The 21742-nt window shown below is 42.2% G+C and overlaps 1 protein-coding gene across 6 annotated transcripts in view; it reads right to left on the reverse strand.

Moving 5' to 3' along the window:
- The window catches only part of TTC28 (tetratricopeptide repeat domain 28), a 741686-nt gene that overhangs the window by 122431 nt on the left and 597513 nt on the right, over positions 1 to 21742 (reverse strand). For all 6 annotated transcript variants that reach the window (XM_054543701.2, XM_063723011.1, XM_024239653.3 and 3 more), the window contains 3 exons: positions 6213 to 7554; positions 4429 to 4952; positions 334 to 443 (listed from right to left, as the gene is read on the reverse strand). In XM_054543701.2, coding sequence (XP_054399676.2) covers positions 334 to 443; positions 4429 to 4952; positions 6213 to 7554 — 1976 coding nt within the window. The remainder of the gene's footprint in view (positions 1 to 333; positions 444 to 4428; positions 4953 to 6212; positions 7555 to 21742) is intronic.

Here is a 21742-nt window from a genome sequence, read left to right on the forward strand (position 1 = left end):
TATATCTATTAATATATCTAGAAACATGAAATTTAATTATGAATTCTTGTTTTGTCATGAAATGAATATAATTTCATATTAATGTTTAATGGGGAGCAATAGCAGTTAATACAAGAATTCTTAAGAAATTGAGAAATCTATCACATGAGTGAGCAAAAATCTTTACTGATTGTTCAAATACTTCTGGGCTAGTACAGGCGGGAAATCATACACATTAGCTCAAGGGTAGAAGTCAGTGCCTCTTGTAAATGCCATCACTACTAGGAGAGTAATCCTAAGGTCTCCCATGCTTCTGGAAACAAAAAATCCACTTCAGTCAGGCGTTCTGCTTACCTGGTGTTGGGCCTCCTCCAAGTTTCCACTAGCCCAAAGGGAGAGGCCAAGGCCATGGCGAATTTTTGCCTCATCTTCTCTTCGGCCCAGTTGCTCAGCTAACCTTAAACCTGAAACCAGATAGAGAAATTTAAGGAAACATAGAAGATGGATAATTCCACTATCCTAAGGAGTCCTGAAGGGTCATTTTACTTTTGTGTTTTTGTTTGTTTTGAGACAGGGTCTCACTCTGTTCTCCAGACTGGAGTGCAGTGGCAGCTCACTGCAGCCTGGACCTCCCCAGGCTCAGGTGATCCACCTCAGTCAGCCTCCGGAATACCTGGGACTACGGGCATGGGCCACCACAACCCGGCTGGCTTTTGTATTTTTTGGTAGGGACAGGGTTTCACCATGTTGCCCAGGCTGGTCTCCAGCTCCTGATCCACCCACATCAAGTGATCCACCCACCCTGGCCTCCTAAAGCGCTGGGATAGCACTGCTCCCACCCAATTTTGCTTCAGGTGTCTATAAAAGATGTTAACAAGAGCTACTCAGGAGGCTGAGGCAGGAGGACTGCTTAAGCCCAGGAGTAAGACTCTAGCCTGGGCAACTTAGTGAGACCCATCTCTTTAAAAAAAAAAAAAAAAAAAAAAAAGAATACTAACAACACAGCTAGATAAAATGAGGACAAGAGCTGAATCAGCCAAGGTAGAATAAGCATTCTCTTCAAATTCTGTGTTGGTAGCAACATTTCCAGGATGTTCCAGGATGCCTCGGCAAGAGCTCAGGTGATGGCTATCAGCAGGAGACAGGTTTGCTGGGCAGGCAGAAACACTAAAACAAGTGAAACTTAACCTGGTCACCCTCCTAAATTTGAAATCCATAGCTTTGCAAAGGAAAACTCCTGGCTGATACATTATCTAACCTGATTCTTTCGCTGGCAATGCTTTTCCTGATAGTTAAATACAGAAGGCAAAAGAATATTCTTCCTTTCTCACGTGCACAGCATCCAATGAGTGTTAATAGAAGACACATACGATGTTCTCCTGAAAGCAGAATATGAACACAGCCTGACCCTGCCTTCTGTTACTGATGTTACTGACACATTTCATGTCTGATCTGTTTTCCTTTTCAGTCTAAGACTTTGATGTGCCTCATCGGGGTTGCAAAACAAGTGCTATTATGAGGCAAAAGCCTTAAATGAAACCATCCTCATTTTAATAGCCTTCAGGTAGGCACCTGCAGTTTGGGTCACTTACCCACAGCAAGCTTCTGGGTTTCAGGACACCAGCAACCTCGAGGGCTTTGTGAGAGTCAAATCTGAAGGCAACCATTTATTGTATTGGTCACTAGGCAGTTCTCAGCATCACTTTGCCCTCATTATCCTGCTCACTGTACATAGAAGCTAGCTTGTGCAGAGACAGCATGAAGGCTCCCACCGTACAACTGCACACACAAAGGAAGGACTTCCTTCTTCTAATCTAATTCAGGGTAGATGGAAGCCTGCCTCTGATCATGCTGGGCCTGTGCAATTTCAGACTTTTGAAAAGGAATTGAGTCTGTTGAGACGGTAAGAAAAGTGACACTCAGGTTCAAGGTCATAAATATACATTTCAAAATGCTCATAACTCAGAAAACTTAGAAACAACATTTTAAGTCATGTTATTGGATAACAAAAATATTTGTAAATAATTCACATTTTTAAACACCTCACAGAATAAAAAACATATGAAAGAAGATGGTTCTTGGGAGAAAACCAGAAGGATACTGATTGTTTAAACCTTCAATAAGCTAAACACATTAGTTCTTCAATACAGATGTCCCTTCTAGGTCAAGATCTATGAGTCAGAAGTAAAATTCATTGAGACAACTCCTGCTTAGAAGCCATGTTCTATGAGAACAGGGACTTTGCTTTGTTCCTGCTATATCCTCAGCATGTAGGACTCTAGCTGAGGTTCAACAATGAAGAGTTAAAAGCCCACTGGATAGACATGGTATCTGTCCTGCCCCAGCTTCTCTCTGCTTCTGCCTCTTAGGAACCTGACTCACCCATCCAGCTCTCCTAGAACCTATAGTTTGTCAGGGACTGGTTCCAGGAAAGTCACCAAATTGATCCATGCTCCCTTTCTTCATTTGCAAGAAGAAGAAGGGCTGGGTGAGACCAGTGGTTTTATCCAGAGGTGTCTCCCTCCACAGCACCTGGAGAGCTTGTTCAAAAGGCTCAGACCAGGCCCCACCTGTGAGAGTCTATTGCACTGAAGAAGGGTGATGCTGATCTACAAGGCCCCACAGACTCATCCCCTCAGAAAGCCAGGGGAGAGGGAGCAGTAGGGTGGTTTCCAGATAAACTAGTCCCTCCTTGCCAGAGGCTGCAGACCTAACTCAGAGCATTCGGAAAGCACCGTCCAGGTGTCCTCCACTCATGAGAAGAGGCATCTGGTTTGGCCCACGAGGAAAGCCATCAGCTGCAGACTCTCTAGTGGACACATCCACAAGACAGACACTGTAGAGATGCTACAAATTAAGAGTTTTTAGATCTCTGCAAGACTTAAAAAATTACAAGAAACAATAAAAATGAACTTGAGAGTTTTCCACAAATACAGAATTGTGTTGCAATGTCTCAGGCAAACCAGCTGTTTCATGGAAATAGTATTTCAGAAAGTACAAAAGAACACAGCTGAAAAGTTGTCATATGACTGAATTTAATAGTTTTTACAAATTCAACTGAAAATTGCTCCTTGTCTGTCGTAATTTTACCACAGTCAAGTTTCAGGAAATTAGAAGCCAACATTCTCATTTAATGCATTGAGGCAGAGCCCCATGTGGATAGAAGGGGAGCTAGATAAGGTCTGGGAAGTGGCTTCCAGACTCTCTGTAACCTCTCAGACTGCAGGCCAGCACAGTCCCTGTCTGTTGCAAAGGAAACCAGCGAATCATCAGCTCTCCACCCACTCTCCTCTTTGCTTCCTGCTTCTCTCTCTCCTGGCTTCCCAGTGGGGGCTCAGGAGTAAAAGGGGGTAGGATGCCCAACCCTACTCTGCAATTGTAAAGTTAGAAACAACTTCAGAGAGGATCTTGTGTGGTTTCTGGGTTGGAAAACTCGGGCTGGGCCCTACTCCTTGACTAACTGACTACATGATCAGGATCGAATCACTGTACTTCTCTGAGCCTCAGGTGATTCAACTGCAAAAATGGGAATAAAAAGATATACCTCACAAGACTATTGTGAGAATTGAATCAGCTTAAATAAACTTTATGTGCAAAGCCCCCTGGAAATGAGAGTTTTTGCCTGAAATCAGTAACCATTCCTTTTACCAGTGAGCTATCTGCCCTTTTTCCCTTCTAGGGAGAGAGGATCCACCTGTGTGAGGAGAAGGACTTTCAAGAGCAGAAAGCCTCATCTCAATGTAAAGAGGTGGAGGGCAAATACAGTGCTATGGGACTTCTGCTTTCGGAGGAAGGAAGCATCCAAGGTCCAACTGTGCAGCCTTCAGTTTCTAAGCCTGCCTGGAACAAGACCCTACTGTGGCACCAGCCCAAGCATTGTAGGTGACAAATGCTGAGAAAGAGGCCTGGTTTACTGCTTGAGTGCCCCTCAGACTGATACTTCTGGATTAGACTTCAGCTGCCATGTCAGAACTGACTTCTATAAAGTTTTAATATAGTTAGTTTAGATATTCTCTAAAGGGACAACAGAATCTGGAGCAGATGGGCATTTTCTTCTGATTTGAACCCTTATAATTTTTTAGGATTACATCTTACTTGATTCATCTGTGTGAGAATGTGTTGCTCATTCCTCAGATGGTTCTGAAAAGCAAGGAGGGTATCAGCTCCTTGGGCAGCTGGCGAGCAGTAGATGCTGTCACCGAGAGAGTAAGACAATCTGGGTCCGAGAGAGCAGGGCAAGGTGCTATGGACAATGAAACACCTTAGTGCTATCAACGGACACCTGGTGGGGACACCGTGATTCTGGAGTTGAACTGACAATGTGGCCTCTGAGACCCTTACTCCACACAGAGGTGGCCAAACTGTGCATACTTCCCTCTGAGTCTTGAGTTCTGACTCTGAACTTGATTTCAAGTAGGCCAAGAGAACACAATGGGCCTTTTCACCTACCTTCCTGTAAGTACATGACTGCTTGGGAATAGTTCTGCAAGGCATGATGGGTCCTTCCAAGGCTACTATATGAGACCGTCTTGGCCACCAAGTCATTCATCTGTGCAGCAATGCTCAAGTGCTGTTCTTGATAGACCACAGCCCTCTCGAAGGTGCCCAGGGATTCATAAGTCAGGCCCAGGTTCCCATAGGCTCGGCCCTGGCACGTGGGGTTGTTGGTTTCCTCTGCTATCTGTAGATCAAGCTGGTGATACTGCAGGGCTGTGTCATACTCCCCCATCTGCTGGTAAACGCCCCCCAGGCCACAGGCTGCGTCACTCTCCAGGGCTCGGTCTTTCATATCTCTAGCAATGTTCAGCTGGCGTTCAAGGCAGGAAATGGCTTGTTCGTAATTCCCTAATTGGCTGTGCAGACTTCCCAGCTCTCCATAGGCCTGGGCTTTATTGAAGGCCTCCCCAAGCTCATGGGCAACCACGAGCCTCTTTTCAAAGCACACAAGGGCTTGCTGCAAGCTCCCCATTGCCCTGTGGGGATATAGACAGAAAAGCAATGATATTATTTCGTGCAGGTGCAGACATGCTAAAGCCCCTGAGAAAATGAAAAGCATTTGTCACTGTCACTTACTATAGAAGCTCTTAAATCCTCTTCTAGCTAAAATCTATCATGTGCCCTTAGAGTGAGATGCAGAGGAATTTCATAATCTGGAAAGCAATTCAAAAGTCATCCCTTAGTGACCTTCCCAAGAGCTTGAGATTCAATGGGATATATACCCCAGAGGAAACATAAAATATATTAATAGGCACAATGATAGCAAGTGAACTGTTTGGTTCTTCAGGCTTCCCAATTTCCACTACCGCTTAGACTATGTTTTTGAAATCACTTTACGGTGGCTATAAATCTTTCACCCTGAGCTTCTCAAGAGCACTCTGTGGGTGAAGATTTAGTTTGACCCTTGCCCTTCCTCCACTCCAGGAGCCCTAATCCCCTGCCTCTCTGGTGGGGCCATATATTCTGCAGACACAGGCACCTTCTTGGGTTCCCCACATTTAGGAGAAAGTATCACCTTGACCAACAGTGTGTCTTTTTGTGCTGCTAAGAGAAGACACGATAAGCGTGGAAAGAGCATGACCAAACCAGTTGTGTGGGGCACATGAATTAGTTCCTCTGAGCCTCCGATTCTGGTGATAATAAATCCCACATCCCACAGCAGATGATAATAGATGTAGAGTAATACAAAACTGTTAAAACTATTAAGATATTTGTGCAAGGGACCTTGCACAGATGATGCATGCAACATAGTACATTTATGCATTCTCCTATTATCAGGTGGCTTTTCTGAGGAGCAACACAATGGGGTCTAAGTAATTGGTTAGGTGCAGATGTTGTATTAATAAACACATTCATATAACGTGGGAGGTATTCAGAAAAGATCAGTGAAAGTGACTCGTTCACCTTCCCCATCCCTATTATCCTTCTCATTCTAATGTAGTCAAAAGGCACTGCATTTGGAGTCACAGAGCCTTGGGTTTAACTCTCAGCTCTCCCTTTTAAGCTGCATAATCTTAGGCATTAACTCAATTTCTCTGGGCTTTAGTTTCTTTGTCCATAACATAAGGGTAACAACATCAACTACTTAATTCAAACAGTTGTTGGAGGAATCAGATGAGATATGTATGAAAATGTTTGTAGTTAACAAACTGCCATGCAGACATGAAGTTGCCTTTACTGTCACAGATGCTCTTTTTGCAGAACTATAAACCACAATTGTCCTTGGTCATTTTTACCTGTGTCCATTTCCCAGGCCCCGGTAAGCCTTGGCTTGGTCTTGCATGCGATTCAGACTCTGCGCGACAGATAAATATTGTTCATAGTATTTGATAGCTTCCTCATAGTCACCCAGGGCTTCGTAGCAATCCCCCAGGTTGCCATATGCCCGGCCCCTGTCGAGCACAGACTCATTTCCACTTAGCTGCTGCAGCATGGCCAACTGCTGCTCAAAGTAGCCAATGGCTTCTTCCATCACATTCATGTTCATCTTTGTGATGCCCATGTTGCCATAGACCTGGGCTTCCAGACTCGGATCCTTCAGCTTTTGCCCTAGATCCAGTTGCTCTTCATAACACTTGAATGCCATTGTGTATTTCCCAAGGGCCATGTAGACAGCAGCCAGGTGCCCATGAGCTCTGCACTCCCCTGGCAAGTCGCTCAGCTCCTGATATACCTCCAGTTCCTGTGTGTGATAACCCAGGGCCTTGTCATATTTCTGGATCATTCGGTAGGCAGTGCCCAGGGCTGCATATGCACTGGCTTCTAATCTTCTGTCCTTTACCTGGTGAGCTAAGCCCAGCTGCTGCTCATAGAATTTTATTGCACCATTTATATCTTTTTTACAGATGAATATATCGCCCAGGTTCCCTAGGGCTCGAAATTTAGCCTGGGAATTATTCAGAGATTGGGCTAGGGACAGTAGGTACTTCTGACACTCTTCAGCTTTACTGAAATTCAGCAGAGCCTTGAATGCTAGGCCCAAGTTGCAGTAGGCTTTTGCTTGGCTCAACTTGTCGTGAAGGTCTTTGGCCAGTGCCAGATCCTGTTCATAGTATTTCACTGCCTCCTGATAGTTTCCAAGGCAGTAATGGGCATAGCCAAGATTGTGGCAGACCTTCCCTTCTCCTTCCATGTCTTGAAGGTCGGGAGCAAGTCGGAGGTACTGTTCATAATAGGGGGCAGCCTGGACATACTCTCCCCGAGAGCAGTGGAAATTGCCCAGGTTGCTAAGGGCCCGGGCCTCGCTCTGGATGTCTCGTAGCTCCCGGGCGATGTTCAAGTGGTTCTGATAGTGTTGCAGGGCCCGGTCATGGGCACCCAGGGCCTGGTAGGCCACGGCAAGGTTCCCATGTGTGGAGGCCTGTGAGGCGCGGTCATTCACTTCCATGGAGATCTGCAGCTCCTGCCGATGGTATTTGACCGCCTGGTCGTACATGCCCAGGGCATTGTAAGCATTGCCCATATTCCCATAGGCACGGCCCTGGGCAGCATAATCACTCAGCTCCTGGGCGATGCACAGGTGGGTCTTGTGGAGTTTCAGTGCAGTGTCATAATCACCTTTCATCTGGTGTATGATTCCTGAGAAAGAGAATAAAAGAACAGACTAAGACTGAAATAACTGATTTGCAATGTAGAAATATAATTTGCATCTCAATTTATAGTAAAATCCAATCCAGATGAATTAAAGAATTCAAAATAACAGAAGGTAGAATTAAATATTTATCAGCTCTCCAGAGGGAGGACAGCTTAAGTTTCAAAGCAACAGAAAAAAACATTTACAGATTTTATTACAAAAATAAGAATGTTTGTACTACAAATACATATCTAAAATTAAAAGGCAAAACAATACTGGAAAATATATTAAACATAAATGAAAAAGTTCAATAGCCACTGCGTGTAAAGAGTTTATTTGGTTTGATTTTTTAAAAATGAAGATCCCAATTAACTAAAATAGGCGAAAACCTGTAAATGTTAGCAGACAACTCACATCCAAAGAAATACAAAGAGTAACCACAGGAGAAAATGCTAATTTCCTTTAATAATCAATGAAATGCAAAATAAAGCAACCCTGAAGTACCATGTTACTTCGGCTAAATTAGCAAACAAAAAAATTAACCACAACTCCTACACTGATGAGATTGTCCTAAAATTGGTAAACATACCAACTGCTGGGGACATAAACTGGAACAACCTTTTTGCATAAGCAGCCTGGCAAGAACCACAAACGCGCCCCTACTCTGACCCAGCAATCTTACTGAAGGGAAAGTATCCTAAGAAAATAATCTGACAAACACAAAAGATTGCATAACAATACACGTAACAACCTTCAATGTGGCACTATAGACTACTGGAAAATCAGAAACATCTTAAATGTGAAACACTGGGGGATTGTATAAGTACATTTTGGTATATCAACTCAGTAGAGGATTATGCAGTCATTAAAAAGATAATTATGAAGTCTATACTGAAAAATGGGAAACAATGTTCTTGTAATCATATTAACTGGAAAAATCAGGAAAAAATGCTGCATGCTCCCATGACAATAACTAGGAAAGTAAGTATGTCCATACATATGGACAAGCTTTTGACGGGGTTATACAAAAACAAAAATAGTTGCCTTGTTAGGCAGTGGAATTTCGGTAATTTTTGTTCTAAAATCTCTTATAATTCTGCTATACTGCTTTTACAATCAACAATAACAGTGCTCCAAACAAACCTCATGAACCATATTATAGCTGCTAAGCTAAACTATTGTTTTAACAAGCAGTTTAAAAAAATGAGTTACATCATACATATCATAACTATAAAGTGGTTTCAAATGAGGGACAGCATACTGGTAACTTGGGAGCTGGCTTTAAGGAGAGCTTCGTCCATCCCAGTTGGGGCTAGAGTGAGGGCCACCACTAGAAAAGGTGGAGAGAAGCTAGTATGCAAACAGGTTTCTCCTTGCCTTTGGTTTTGAACATGCTTTTCCATGCATCAGTCTGTGAGCTTTCCAGTGGTGACTAAAACCTACAGAAGCCCCAAAAGTCGAAAATGCCAAGATGTGTTCTGTTAAAACATCTGAACTAAAAATAGAGGCTCTGAGAAAGAAAGCTGTGAAAACCTAGCCTCCCAATTTGTGTATCTCTCTGACACTCTTTATTTATTCATTCACTTATCCAGCAGACATTAGCTGGGCATTTATTGTATCAGAACTTGTGGTGGGCAGCAGGGGTAGAGAGAAGAATGAAGACAGAAGTCTCTGCCCCCAGAGAGCACACTGGGTGAAAAGGCAGACAGTATGCATGATCAAGGCTGAAGTCAGGGCAGGGTAGGAGCAGGGGTGCAGTGCAGGGTGAGTCTGTGGGGGCCACTCTGCTGGTCCTGACTCCTCCCTTGCATGCTGTGGAGATCTGCCCTGCCACAAGAGTCACATCTAGTCCTGGGACCCAGCCATCTCTTTGACTTAACTGGACTTAGGGTAAATCATTTAGTCTTTTTGAGTTTTATGTAGTTCATCTATAGTTCATATATTTTCTCATCGATAAAATGAGAAAAATAATAAATATAACACCAACCTTAGGAGGTGATACTGAGGATCAAATGAAATAATGTATGTGCAAGAGCACTGTAAAACTGCAGAGTGAAATTGCAATATTAGTTATTGAAATTATTCCCTTCCAGGAAAGGAAATTCTTGAGGTGCTGGAAATGAAATAAGCCATGGTAATTCTTCTGTATATTTTTTATGAGTAAAATATTTCATAATTTAAAAATAACTACATAAATCATGGTACACTTATACAACGGAATAAACATGGTGACATTAAAAATGGTGAGGGGCTGGGCGTGGTGGCTCACACCTATAACCCGTCACTTTGGAAGGCTGAGGCAAGAGGATCGCTTAAGCTTAGGAGTTCAAGAGAAGCTTGGGTAACATAACAAGACCTTGTCTCTACTAAAAATTAAAAAATTAGGGGGGCATGGTGGTGCAAGCCTGTAGTCCCAGCTACTTGGGAGGCTGAGGTAGGAGGATCATTTGAGCTCAGAAGTTCGAGGCTGCAGTAGGCCATGATCGCACCACTGCTCTCCAGCCTGGGTGACAGAGTAAGACCCTGCCTTTAAAAAAAAAAAAAAAAAAAAAAAAAAAGTTAAGTTTATTGACATAGGAAGAAATTTACAATATATTAAGGGGATATATGATCACAAAACAGTACATTTTAATACATACTTTAGTAGCATTGTGTATAGACATACATGTTTATATTTAAACATATAGCATAAAATGTATTTAAAGGTTAAGAATAGTAATATTTGGGTGGTAGAATTGTAGTTTTTTTTCTTTTTACTTACATGTATTTTAATTTTTTTTCTATGACAAACATATAACCCTTGGTTTAAAAACAGTATTTTTTGACTCCAATCCAATAAGAAAGTAACATTCCTGGGGACTGGGTCTGGTCACTTCCCTGGGTTAGAGATGTCACCAGGATCCTTGCTGGAAGGATCAGAGTTTTTCCGAATCTGTCTCAAGGTTAGAAAATCTAAGCTTCCTGAGAGGAAATAATACCTTAGCATCACCTAGAACCCTCTTAATGCTGAAAAATTATTAGTGACAGAAACGTTTCAGTTCTAAAGACCTGAATTTAACATGTGGTCCTAAACCACTTTTATCTAAAGAGAAAAATTTCACATTTCAAATTTCCAGGTTTCCTCAGAAGAAATTTTTTTTTTTTACATTTCTCCCTCTCTCCTCATTTACTCCCTCTCTCCTCAGTTTCCGTATTTTTTAAATTAGGGTCAAAATATCTGCCCAGCCATGAGTCAATAATTATGAACAGAGCCGGAGCTGGGGAGGGCAGTAGGAGTGCCCAAATCTCCCTTGGAGCACTTTCTCCCACAATCATGCCTTTACAGTGATTTTTTTTTCCCTCACAGCTTTTGGATTTTATTGCAATGATTTTCTTAAGCCAATATAATCACTTGTTTGCTAAGATGGGGGTAAGAGGAAGCAAGTGGTGAGAGGCAACTGGAGGCAACTGAAGGAAGCTTGGCTTTCCTATATGGCCCATCACCACCAAAGATAGGTCTCCTTGGATGCTCCCCACTCTCCTGCAGGGTGGGACTTACCTCATCCTACAGGAAACTGGCTAAGCATCAGAAAGGCACAATATAATAGAAAAGGCACAGGACTCTAAGCCAGAAGTACTGTTTACAAGCCTGGCTCCCACCTCATTCAGCTGAGTGTCTTTGAGACAGTCAATACCTCTGAGCCTTTGTTATTTTTTTAAATTGAAAATATTTTGGCAATTTTTGTTTTCTCACTAATAAGGTCAGATTATAATCATTTCAAAGACATAGCTTGAGAAACATAATAGTATGTATCAATATACTTTGTAAACAAAAGCACGGTATCTAAACATAGTATGACCAGTATTTAGAGAGTGAGAAAAAGGAAAGGAATTCTGTCTCTCTGACTCTCACGACCTTAAGAGTCTGGGCTAGTTAATAGGGAGCAGTTGGGATGATAATGGCTACCCAGGGTTCAATGATTTGTGAAAGAAACTGCCTGCTGGTTATGGCAAAATGATCTGATCTCCAGCCAGCTTCCCTATGCACTCTCCTGTTCTTCTCCTGTCCTCCTTATCTTACTTTTCCAAGGGCCTGTAAAGAATCATAAGAAGACTCTCAAAGGCTTCCTCACACAGACAAGAGTAAGAAGAGATGGATGGGGCCGAACTGGGAATTCTTCATCCTCCCTGTGTCTCTACTGTCCCAGCCACTGCCAGCCTGGGGAATTCTGAATGGAACATGACACAGTCTTGGCAGCCTTTCTCTTTGTTGAGGCAACATAAAAGCGGCCCCAGAGCTGCCAGCAGAGTGACTGCACATGCTGAGGAGATAATCTGCAGATCCCCCTTCCCTTTCGAGACCACAGCTTGATTTTCCAGGGCTGTCATTCAGATGAAGACTTACAGAGGGCCTGTCAGCAGGGGCGTGCTAGGTGACAACGTGCTGCAGGGAGGGGAATTAAATGAAGATTAGTGGGGCAGAAGATCCTCACAAAGCTGAGTTCACATGAGGGTGTGTGGAGAAAGGACACGTGGTTATGAATTTATACATCGTCACAGCAGGTCTCCACCTATGGGTCAAGAATGGTCACTGCCATGGGAATAATAATAGCTACTTCAAAGGGCTGTTGTGAGGGCCAATGCGATCATGCTCAGCAGAGGCTGGCCTAAGTGCCTCAGACATAGTAAGTGCTCAATACATTTTGCTGTTATTATTAGCCATTACCAGCAAAGACCAAGGGAGGTGTGAACTGCACAAGCCAAGCAGAAAAATTACTAAACATAGAATGCAGTTCTGGCTGCCTTTTCTCTTATGAATTTTGTGGAGGTAGGGGCCTCGGTGTACCGCCACAAACAATGGAAGTGGTCTTCTCATGTATTGAAAGTATTACAGTCATGATTATTAATAGCACACAACCCAAATGGGGCTTTAAGAGATGATCTATTTTTTCCTCTACTTTCAAACAAATTGTTTTCTACTCCATCCTACTCAAATCACCATCTATTCTCAGAGGCAACATAAGATTTGGGAACTGGAAAAGGGCCTCCCACGGGTTCACTTTCTAAATGATGTGACCTGGCAAAAGTAATGGAGATTTGTCTCCAGTGAGAGGAAGTGAGTTAGTGGCCTAACTGAGGCAAGGACTCTCAGACCCACTGCCCTCAGCAGGACCAGCCCATCTCTGCTTTCAGCACAAGCTGGAGACATGAAGTAACTCTTATTAGTCTTGCTGGGTGTGACAGAGGACAGTGGCTATGCTTTATAAAGTTCTCTTCCATTAGAAATATTTATAGAAGCATTTTCACATGAAACAACATGGTGTCTATGATTTCCTTTAAAAATTGTGTGTGTGTGTTTATGAAAATAGATGAAACAAGATCAGCAAAATGTGGAAAAATGGGTTATGAGTATGTGGGAGTTCATTATACCATTTTCTCTACCTGTGTGTTCATGAACATTTCAATAATGGAAAATTAAATAATAAAGGTATACATAAAAGTTTGCACTGCATATATTCTTCTATAATCTTTTTGGATCAGGAAACTGTTCCTTGCATCTAAGTCCTGACGTGGATGTTTAAGTCCACTTTTATGTCTATGGGACAACAGTAGAAAGAAATTGGGTTGGTCAACAGCCTCTGTAGCTGCACCAGCCTCCATATCCTTTTCCAGGCTGGAAAAAGAACATGTAGAGACTGAAAACTACACAGCACTTTGTTCTATTGCCTTGATTTCATTTCAAATGATCTTAAAGGATAGGTTGATATTTTGTCTATCAAAGAGCCAAATGGCTGAGAAATGGCTAAAATGGCTGAGAAAATCTGCTTCACAGAAAAGTGCTGTGTACTCCCAAGTGTTCCTTCCAATCCTCCTCCTCATTGGGAGAAGTGGTCCCAGGTTTTCCATAGGACCCATAATTCTAACCCTAGATATCTTCAGGTTCCCTGAACCTTCTCCTTCGCAAGTTTTCACATATAAGTTCTTCTATATTGTACTTAAAATATTGCAAAGCTGAGAGTGAGTAGGAGGTGACAGACCTGGTTAGTAAACAGATGGCTAGAATCAAAGGCATGAGAGCAAAGTGCTCTGTGTTAGAAGTGCAACCAATTGGATGTCTTATCTAACACACTTGCAAGTGACTATTTATTAATATGCACCTGGAGACAAATCTCCATTACTTTTGCCAGTGATGGACAGCAAAGGTATAGATTTTTTTTTTTTTGAGACAGGGTCTCACTCTGTCACCTATGCTGGAGTGCAGTGGCATGATCATGGCTCACTGCAGCCTCAATCGCCCAGGCTCAAGAGATCCTCCTGCCTCAGCATCCCGTGTAGCTGGGACTACAGCTGTGTATCACTGTGTCCGGCTAATGTTTAATTAATTAATTTTTGTAGATGTGGGATCTCACTATGTTGCCCAGGCTAGTCTCAAACTCTTGGGCTCAAGTTATCTTCCTGCTTTGGCCTCCTAAAGCACTGGGATTGCAGGGGTAAGCCAACATGACAGGCCAATACAGATATTTTTAAATGCAGGTAATTCCAAAAATATGTATCATTTGACTTCAGCTACAAGCAACTTCCTGATAGGTAAGCTTTTCTTGAGAACCTCTCTGTGCCTGGCTCTCTACTCCATGATCTCATTCATGCCCCAAAACAAGGTTGATACTGTGGTCTCAGAGCCCCAAAAGGTTCAAGAGCTTACTCAGGCCAACACGGCTCTAAGTGGCAGGATTGGTACTAAAACCCAGGTTTTTCTGACTCAGAAGTCCATACTCCACGCTTTTTTTATTTTTTAAGAGACAGAGTTTTGCACTCCAGCCTGTGACCCGGGCTGAAGTCCAGTGGCACAATCACAGCTCATTACAGCCGTGACCTCCTGGGCTCAAGTGATCCTCCCACCTCAGCCTCCCAAGTAGCTGGGACTATAGGCACACACCACCATACCCAGCTTAGTCCACACTCTTTTACCTTCTCCCCTCATCTGGAAATGTCGTCCAGTAAAAGATAGGCATGATTCTGTGCCCATTTCCTTTCCCTCACCATATACACAAATATTTGCATCATGTGCCAATTTCTTCTTTATTAACATTAGTATACTGCTGTGGCAAACCAAGCTCTTAGCAGCTACATATGAACAGATTGATGGCCTGGCTAAATCTGTATCTAGAGAGCAGAGAAGTACACATTAGATACAAGAAAATCCTAAAAGATTAAGAAATGTAGTAGGAGGATGCAGATGTAATCTGTGTGGGCATCACCTCTGGAGAACTCTTGGGCTATCGCACGTCTATTCTGCCATCCTTTAACTTAATTACATCTGTCTCCTTTTTCTACTAAACCCACCAGGCTCAGCCTGTCCCTTGAAGGATAAGTGAAGTTACGAGCCTGTTATCTTCTTTTGCTTCAACAGCAGTTTAGGATGTCTTCAGTGACATTGAGAGTTCGGTGGCACTTCTGTCCCAGATCCCAATTGCCCTTCCCTTCTGTTTCAACTCTGAGGAGCCTGCTATAATAAGGCTGGGAAATCTCTGTACCACCTCTCCCTCCTATAAGCACACTCCATTGGATGCTATCTACCTTTTAAACCAACTTTGGAGGAAATAAAATGTAGTATTTTTGTAGAGACTATATTTTAGAGTTTAAATGTATTATTTATTTGCTATACATTTATTTCTCCAAATGCAGAGAAATAGGTTCTATTGCTCACCCTCACCCCTCAAGACTCCCCCTGATGCTGACTGGGAGCACGGTCAGTTCCTCTGCAGTCCCCTCCCACCACCATCCCAAAGGCTTGGGCTGAATGAGCGGTGACGAGCCCACTGGAACCCACAAATATTCACTGCCTTCATGCATAGCCCTCCTTCCCACTTCCCTTGGATAGGTAAAGACGAAGACTACAGGTGAATAGCTCAGAGATTCCCTGGGCCTGTGCCACTGTCAATCCTGAGGCAGTGGGGAAGATTAACTGTGCCATGAACTAAGGGAAGCAATAATTAAACCTATTAAAAAGGAGGTGGCTGGAGACGGGTGCTGGTGATAGATGATGAGGTAGGAAGTGCTAGGCACAGTCATCTCTAACGGCTATGGCCGGGCCACTGGGAGAGACTTGGTGGGAAGCCCGGAGCAGAGTGAAAAATATGCTGGGCCTGCCTGGCCAAGCCCCGCCATTAGTCACTGTTTGGAAAAGGCAGAGTGTGCCTGGTTTTCATTCTGGATCACAATAAGAGGTGGGAGGCAGCCTCATAAGTTAGCAATGCAGGGAATGTTACAAGGAGTTAGCTTCAGTATGAAAAAAACATTTGTTTAGAGGCATGGGATAGAATCACTGAAATGCTGAGACAGCTGCTTCTGCTCCTCCCTTGAGCTAAGACCCTGAAAGCTGAACCAGTACCATCTCCTTGGAGCACCTTCTGAGGGTCTCTCTAGCCTACAAAGTGTAGTCAAGTGGAATTTATGGGCTTTCCTGATTCAGCCCCAACCCAGTCTTCCTATGCCAGCCACAGAGCAGTCCCATACTCCCTTCTGCTCAATCCTACCCTGCCTCTTCTGCCTGTGAGTATCCTATTCACTTGGCTTGGATTACCTTTCTTGCCCATCTGAGGTAGACTTTACCAATGCTCCCTGCTATCTGGTTCTCTTCCACGTTCAGGTATGTATTTCCCACTCGTGAGAAGTTAGGCATGGCAAGTGACTTGCTTTATCCAGTGAAAAGTAATGAGAAATGATTATGTTACTTCCAGACAGAAGCGTTGAAGAGCTGAAGTGCAGTATTCCATGCTCTCTCTTCCTCTGTCTCATCAACTGCAGAAGCTATGTATTGTATTCCAGATGGTACAACTATAGGAAGATGGAGCCGTGGCAGGCCTAGATTAGTGTGTTGCCCCTAAGGATTGCAGGGACCTGTGGTAGGCTTTGTATGAATATAATACTTTGTTGTATTAAGCCACTAAGATTTATGGGCTGTTACTCTATTAGCACCTAGCACATCCTGATAGATGTGCCCTCCAATATAAACCCTCCCAGCCCTTGTCACAGCCTACGGTTACAAATCATATCCTAACAAAGTCTGTGTGAGACAGACGTCTATTAACAGGAGTTTCCCAAGGAGCTTTTGAGCCATCCATGCGTCTGGATACTCTAAATTCTAGCCCTGGATCTAGGGAGACCACAAAAACCTATAAACTTGAACCAAATTACCTTGGACCCACACAGAATTGTGGGTTATCATGGTGCCCTCGGGTTAGTTAATTTGCTTTTGATTAAAGATTGCTGTTAGAAAAAGCACACTGAAGTCTATTACAATCTTTGCTGTAAAATTTTATTGATACCATACATTTTGTCACCAGAATCCCCCTATTTAAGTTCTCTCTTGAGAAATTTCTTTTAGAATTCAGCTACCCTTTCCCTGAGGAATGCTAGGCTCCCATCTTTTGAATAATAACAATTATGAAAAAAATAGAATGAATAAAATCTAGTATAGTAGTTGATAGCACAACAACGTGACTGTAGCCAATAATAATTTAATTGTATATTTAAAAATAACTAAAAGAGTATAATTGGATTATTTGTAACACAAAGGATAAATACTTGAGGGGACAAGTACCCCATTTGCCCCATGGTGATTATTACACATTATATGCTTGTATCAAAATATCTCATGTAACCTATAATTATATACACCTACTATGTACCCATAAAAATACAAAATTAAATTAAAAAAAGAATTATGGGCTGGGAGCGGTGGCTCACACTTGTAATCCCAGCACTTTGGGAGGCCAAGGCGGGTGGATCACCTGAGGTCAGGAGTTCAAGACCAACCTGGCCAACATGGTGAAACCCCGTCTCTACTAAAAATACAAAAATCAGCTGGGCATGGTGGCATGCACCTGTAATCCCAGCTACTCAGGAGGCTGAGGTGGGAGAATCAGTTGAACCCAGGAGGCGGAGATTGCAGCAAGCCGAGATCATGCCACTGCACTTCAGCCTGGGTGACAGAGCAAGACTACATCTCAAAAGAAAAAAAAAAAAAAGAATTATGTATAGTCACGGACAGACACTCAGTCAATGACAGACTGTAGATACAACAGTGGTCCCATAAGATTATAATACCATATTTTTAGCATACCTTCTCTATGTTTAGATACACAAATATTTATCATTGTGTTAAACATTTCAGTACAGTACCCTCCTATACAAGTTTGTAGCCTAGGAGCAGTTGGCTATATACCATGTAGCCTAGGTGTGTAGTAGGCTATCCTATCCAGGTTTGTGTAAGTGCACTCTGATGTTCATGCAATGAAGAAATTGCCGAATGATGCATCTCAGAATGTATGCCTATTGTTAAATGACACATGACTATATTTCTTTCTTTCCTTCAGCCACCAAGAAGCTCTGACTTAAATATGAAACTCTACTATGACAACTATATTAGCCCTTATATGCTGCATGTTTGGGCTCTTTGATCTTGATTTTCTATTTCTATTATATCATCATTTGATATTAGAAGTTAAATAAATCCTTTATGGATTGAAACAAGTTACAAACAAGCAAGCAATCAAAAAATTTTATATCTGTTGCATGCTCAGCTGACTTTGCCTTGGTAATTGGTGTATCCCCTGAGCCTGCCATTTCTCAACTTTGCTGCCTAAGCTCTGCAATTTGTTTCATGGGTCTTATTCTACAAGATTTAATAATCCAGAATTGCCAGTTATGTGGCACAGTGCTTTATGGTTGAAAGGCACTGTGAGCAGAATCAGAAGATCCCTATTCCCGGCTCTACTACTTCAAGTCATGTGCTCTTAAGAAAGTTACTATTAATACTTCTTCTGGCCTCAGGTTTTCATCTATCTCAGAAGGCTATTATGAAGATCAAATGAAAAAGTTTCTAGGGTACTGGTATTATTCCAAACAGCTTCAATTACCATAGTCCTCAGTATTACAAATAACAAAATAAAAAACTGCCACTCCCTCTAGCATTATTTTGCTAGAAAACAACTCACTGTAAGTCTTAGATGCCATCATATTTCCTAAGTAAGTATCAAAGGGAACTTGACACCAGATCATCTCACCTAAGGACAGTGCAAAATTGTGGGCTCTGAGAATATTATAGCGAAGCTCTGCTTACGTGGGGATGGAACTCATTTCCTTAAGTACCAGAGTGTGTAGGTAGGGGAGGAAGTGCCCTTACAGGGCTTTTGCAAATGTGGTGGGGGCATTTTTGGTTGTCAAAATATCTGGGAGACCACACTGGCAGGTCTAGGTGGGGCCAGGGATACTAAACAACCTTCACCATGTGGGAAAATCCTACACAATGAAAAGACATCACACCCAAAACCACAATAGCACCACATTGAGTAACACTGGATGCTCTGAGGTAATTTTACACTCTGGCACTACTAATTAATAACCTGAAGAAACAACTTCATTTTTGTACTGTCACCCAGCTGAAGTTGTTAAAATAAATCATCAAAGCTAATTAATTGGGAAGTCTTTTGGCTGGTATCCAATAATTTAAGCAAAAGACTGAGAAACTGAAAACCTTACTTTAAAAATCTCATTTACTGACTGATCCTCCTCACCAATTTATCTGTGAAATGTAATGCATTAAGAAGACAGATTAAAAAATACCCAAGTATGGGCTTCCTCCTAATTTCACAATGATTATTAATAAGGGAGAGGGGAACTCTTCCCAATAATAAAAAACAGTAGTAGCAATAATAATAATAATGATAATATATAAAATTCTCTTTTGGTGATCTCATAACACGGCACAAAGTACCAAGTATGTGACTCCTAAATAGGCAATTCTAGCTCTGAGTTCTCTCCTAAGCCGTAGTCTTATAAATCTAACTGCTTTCTGAATATGTCTACCTGGATATACCTCAGATACCCTAAAATTCAAAAGTGTTTGTTATATTGTTGAGCTTAATTAAATTTAACATTTTAGGGCTCTCATCTGCTTTCAAAGCCCTTGGACCTTCATTATCTTATTTGAGTCTAGGACAAAGGCAGGGTGGCTGGGTCTGCTTTTGAAGACACTCACAGAGGCCATGTGGTCACTAAGATTCAGAGCTAGGACCTGAACTCACACCCACCACCTCCCAGCCCAGCACATTTTTTTCCCCAGGTTACTTTGCCTCTCTGAGAGTCTGAGACAGTAACTGCTACAGAATTCAACTGTGCAACCCAAGGTGAAGACAAAGCCCATCCCCCAGAGCAGCACCATGCCTTCAGCCCAGGGAGGATAAGAGGACAGCATGGTCTGCCCAGACAAATAGAAAGCCCCGAAAATGAACAGGAAAAGGGAGAAACAGCAGAAGAGCTGGTCAAAAGAGCATCCCTTTAAAATGATTTTACCTTGCAAATTCAATTGCAAAGACAGATGGATGTTTTAGCAAGGCTGGAGAGCAAATTATGAAATCTGCGTTCCCAAGGCAATCGGGTCTGAAAAGCTTCCTTTTAAAAATTCACACTGGATGGAAAATTCAAACTCTATGATTGTGTGAAGTGTTCTAGCTAGATTAAGCATAATGCTATCAAAACAAGTGATTCACATATTCTGCTCATTTTTCTATTAGTATATGGGCTTTTGGTTAGGGCAATTTCAAAAACACTGAAAAGAGCAAAATGGGATTAAAATTGTGAATCCATTTACTGCTTTCAGTTTTTCTTCCGTTTCTGTTTAATTGAGAGGAACTTACATAGGAAATTGGAGGCTCCTGAGGCTGGCTCACTTATGCACATCACAGAGATGCTATTTAAACACATTTTCCTAGAAAGCTCTTGTAATCCACTTTAAATCGGAAACCCCATTTACCTCTTTATTTGAGCTGTAGACTCACAGGATTAAAGAAACCTGTGAAAATCACTTGAACTTCGGCTTCCCAAGACATTTGCTGGTTCACAGTGAACCTCAACCCTACTACATACATCAGGAAGGGTGGGTTCCTTTGCCTAACTATTCTGCCAGACCTGCTTGTCTACACGCTTATCTCCAGTCAACCACTTCTTCCATGCATATATAAATAAAGAAACCACCCAGTTTTTCTCCCTCTGATCACTTACAGCAACAGTGAGGACACTAAGGCAGAATATCACTAGTCTCAAGACCTAGAGCAGACAACTTTATTGCTTCTGTGGCTTTCTTTTAGTTTTTTTTGTTGTTGTGCATGCTTTTGAATTATTGAGATTGTATAGCAAATTCAAAATTGAATTAAAATTGAAATTTAAAAAATTTCTGTTATGAAAATACTAAATTAAAAAATAATGCTTGTGGCAGACAGCAAAGGCTGGTGCACCCAATATTCATTTTCAGCTTCCTCCTCCTCTCCTGCCTGCCTCTGCCTGTGGGGCTAGAAAGCCAAGTATTTACCTTCCCAGCCTTTCTTACAGCTAGGGTTAGTCAAGTGACACTACTGTGATCAATTAGACAAAAGCAGAACTTTTTTGGGATTTTAGGGTAAGCTTTTGTTTTTGTTTTGTTTTGTTTATTTTGTTTGAGACAGAGTCTTGCTCTATTGCCCAGGCTGGAATACAGTGGCACGATCTTGGCTCACTGCAATCTCCGCCTCCCAGGTTCAAGCAATTCTCCTGCCTCAGCCTCCTGAATAGCTGGGATTACAGAAGCACGCCACCACGCCCAGTTAATCTTTGTATTTTTAGTAGAGACAGGGTTTCACCCTGTTGGCCAGGCTGTTCTCGAACTCCTGACCTCAAGTGATCTGCTGTCCTTGGCCTCCCAAAGTGCTAGGATTGCAGGTGTGAACCACCACGCCCAGCCTGCTTTTTTGATAAAGGGATACAGAAGCATTCCTTTTACTTATTCGAATGAGTCACGAGGTTTGGAGCTTCAGCAGCAATGATGTGACCATGAGGCATAAGAGGCGAGAATATAAGAAAGGCCAAGAGGACTGCAGAGAAATTGGTTTTATTATCCTCAAACCTCTGAACCAATGTCAGGTGCCTCACAATTATTGTTTTGTGAGAAAAATAAGCCCTTATTTGTTTAAGCCATTGTAAGCCAGATTTTCTGTTTCTTATAGTCAAAAGATTCAATGTAGAAAATAATAAAAAATACAGAAAAAATCCCTATGTATCTATCTTATCTGGTGACTGAAGATAATCACTGTTAACATTTTAGAGTAGTTCCTGACAATCTTTTTGGGTTTTGTTGTTGCTAGTGGTTTCATTTTGTTTTGGTATGGGTTGTTTTGT

The sequence above is a fragment of the Pongo abelii genome, chromosome 23 (assembly GCF_028885655.2).
Source record: "Pongo abelii isolate AG06213 chromosome 23, NHGRI_mPonAbe1-v2.0_pri, whole genome shotgun sequence".
Lineage (NCBI taxonomy): Eukaryota > Metazoa > Chordata > Mammalia > Primates > Hominidae > Pongo > Pongo abelii.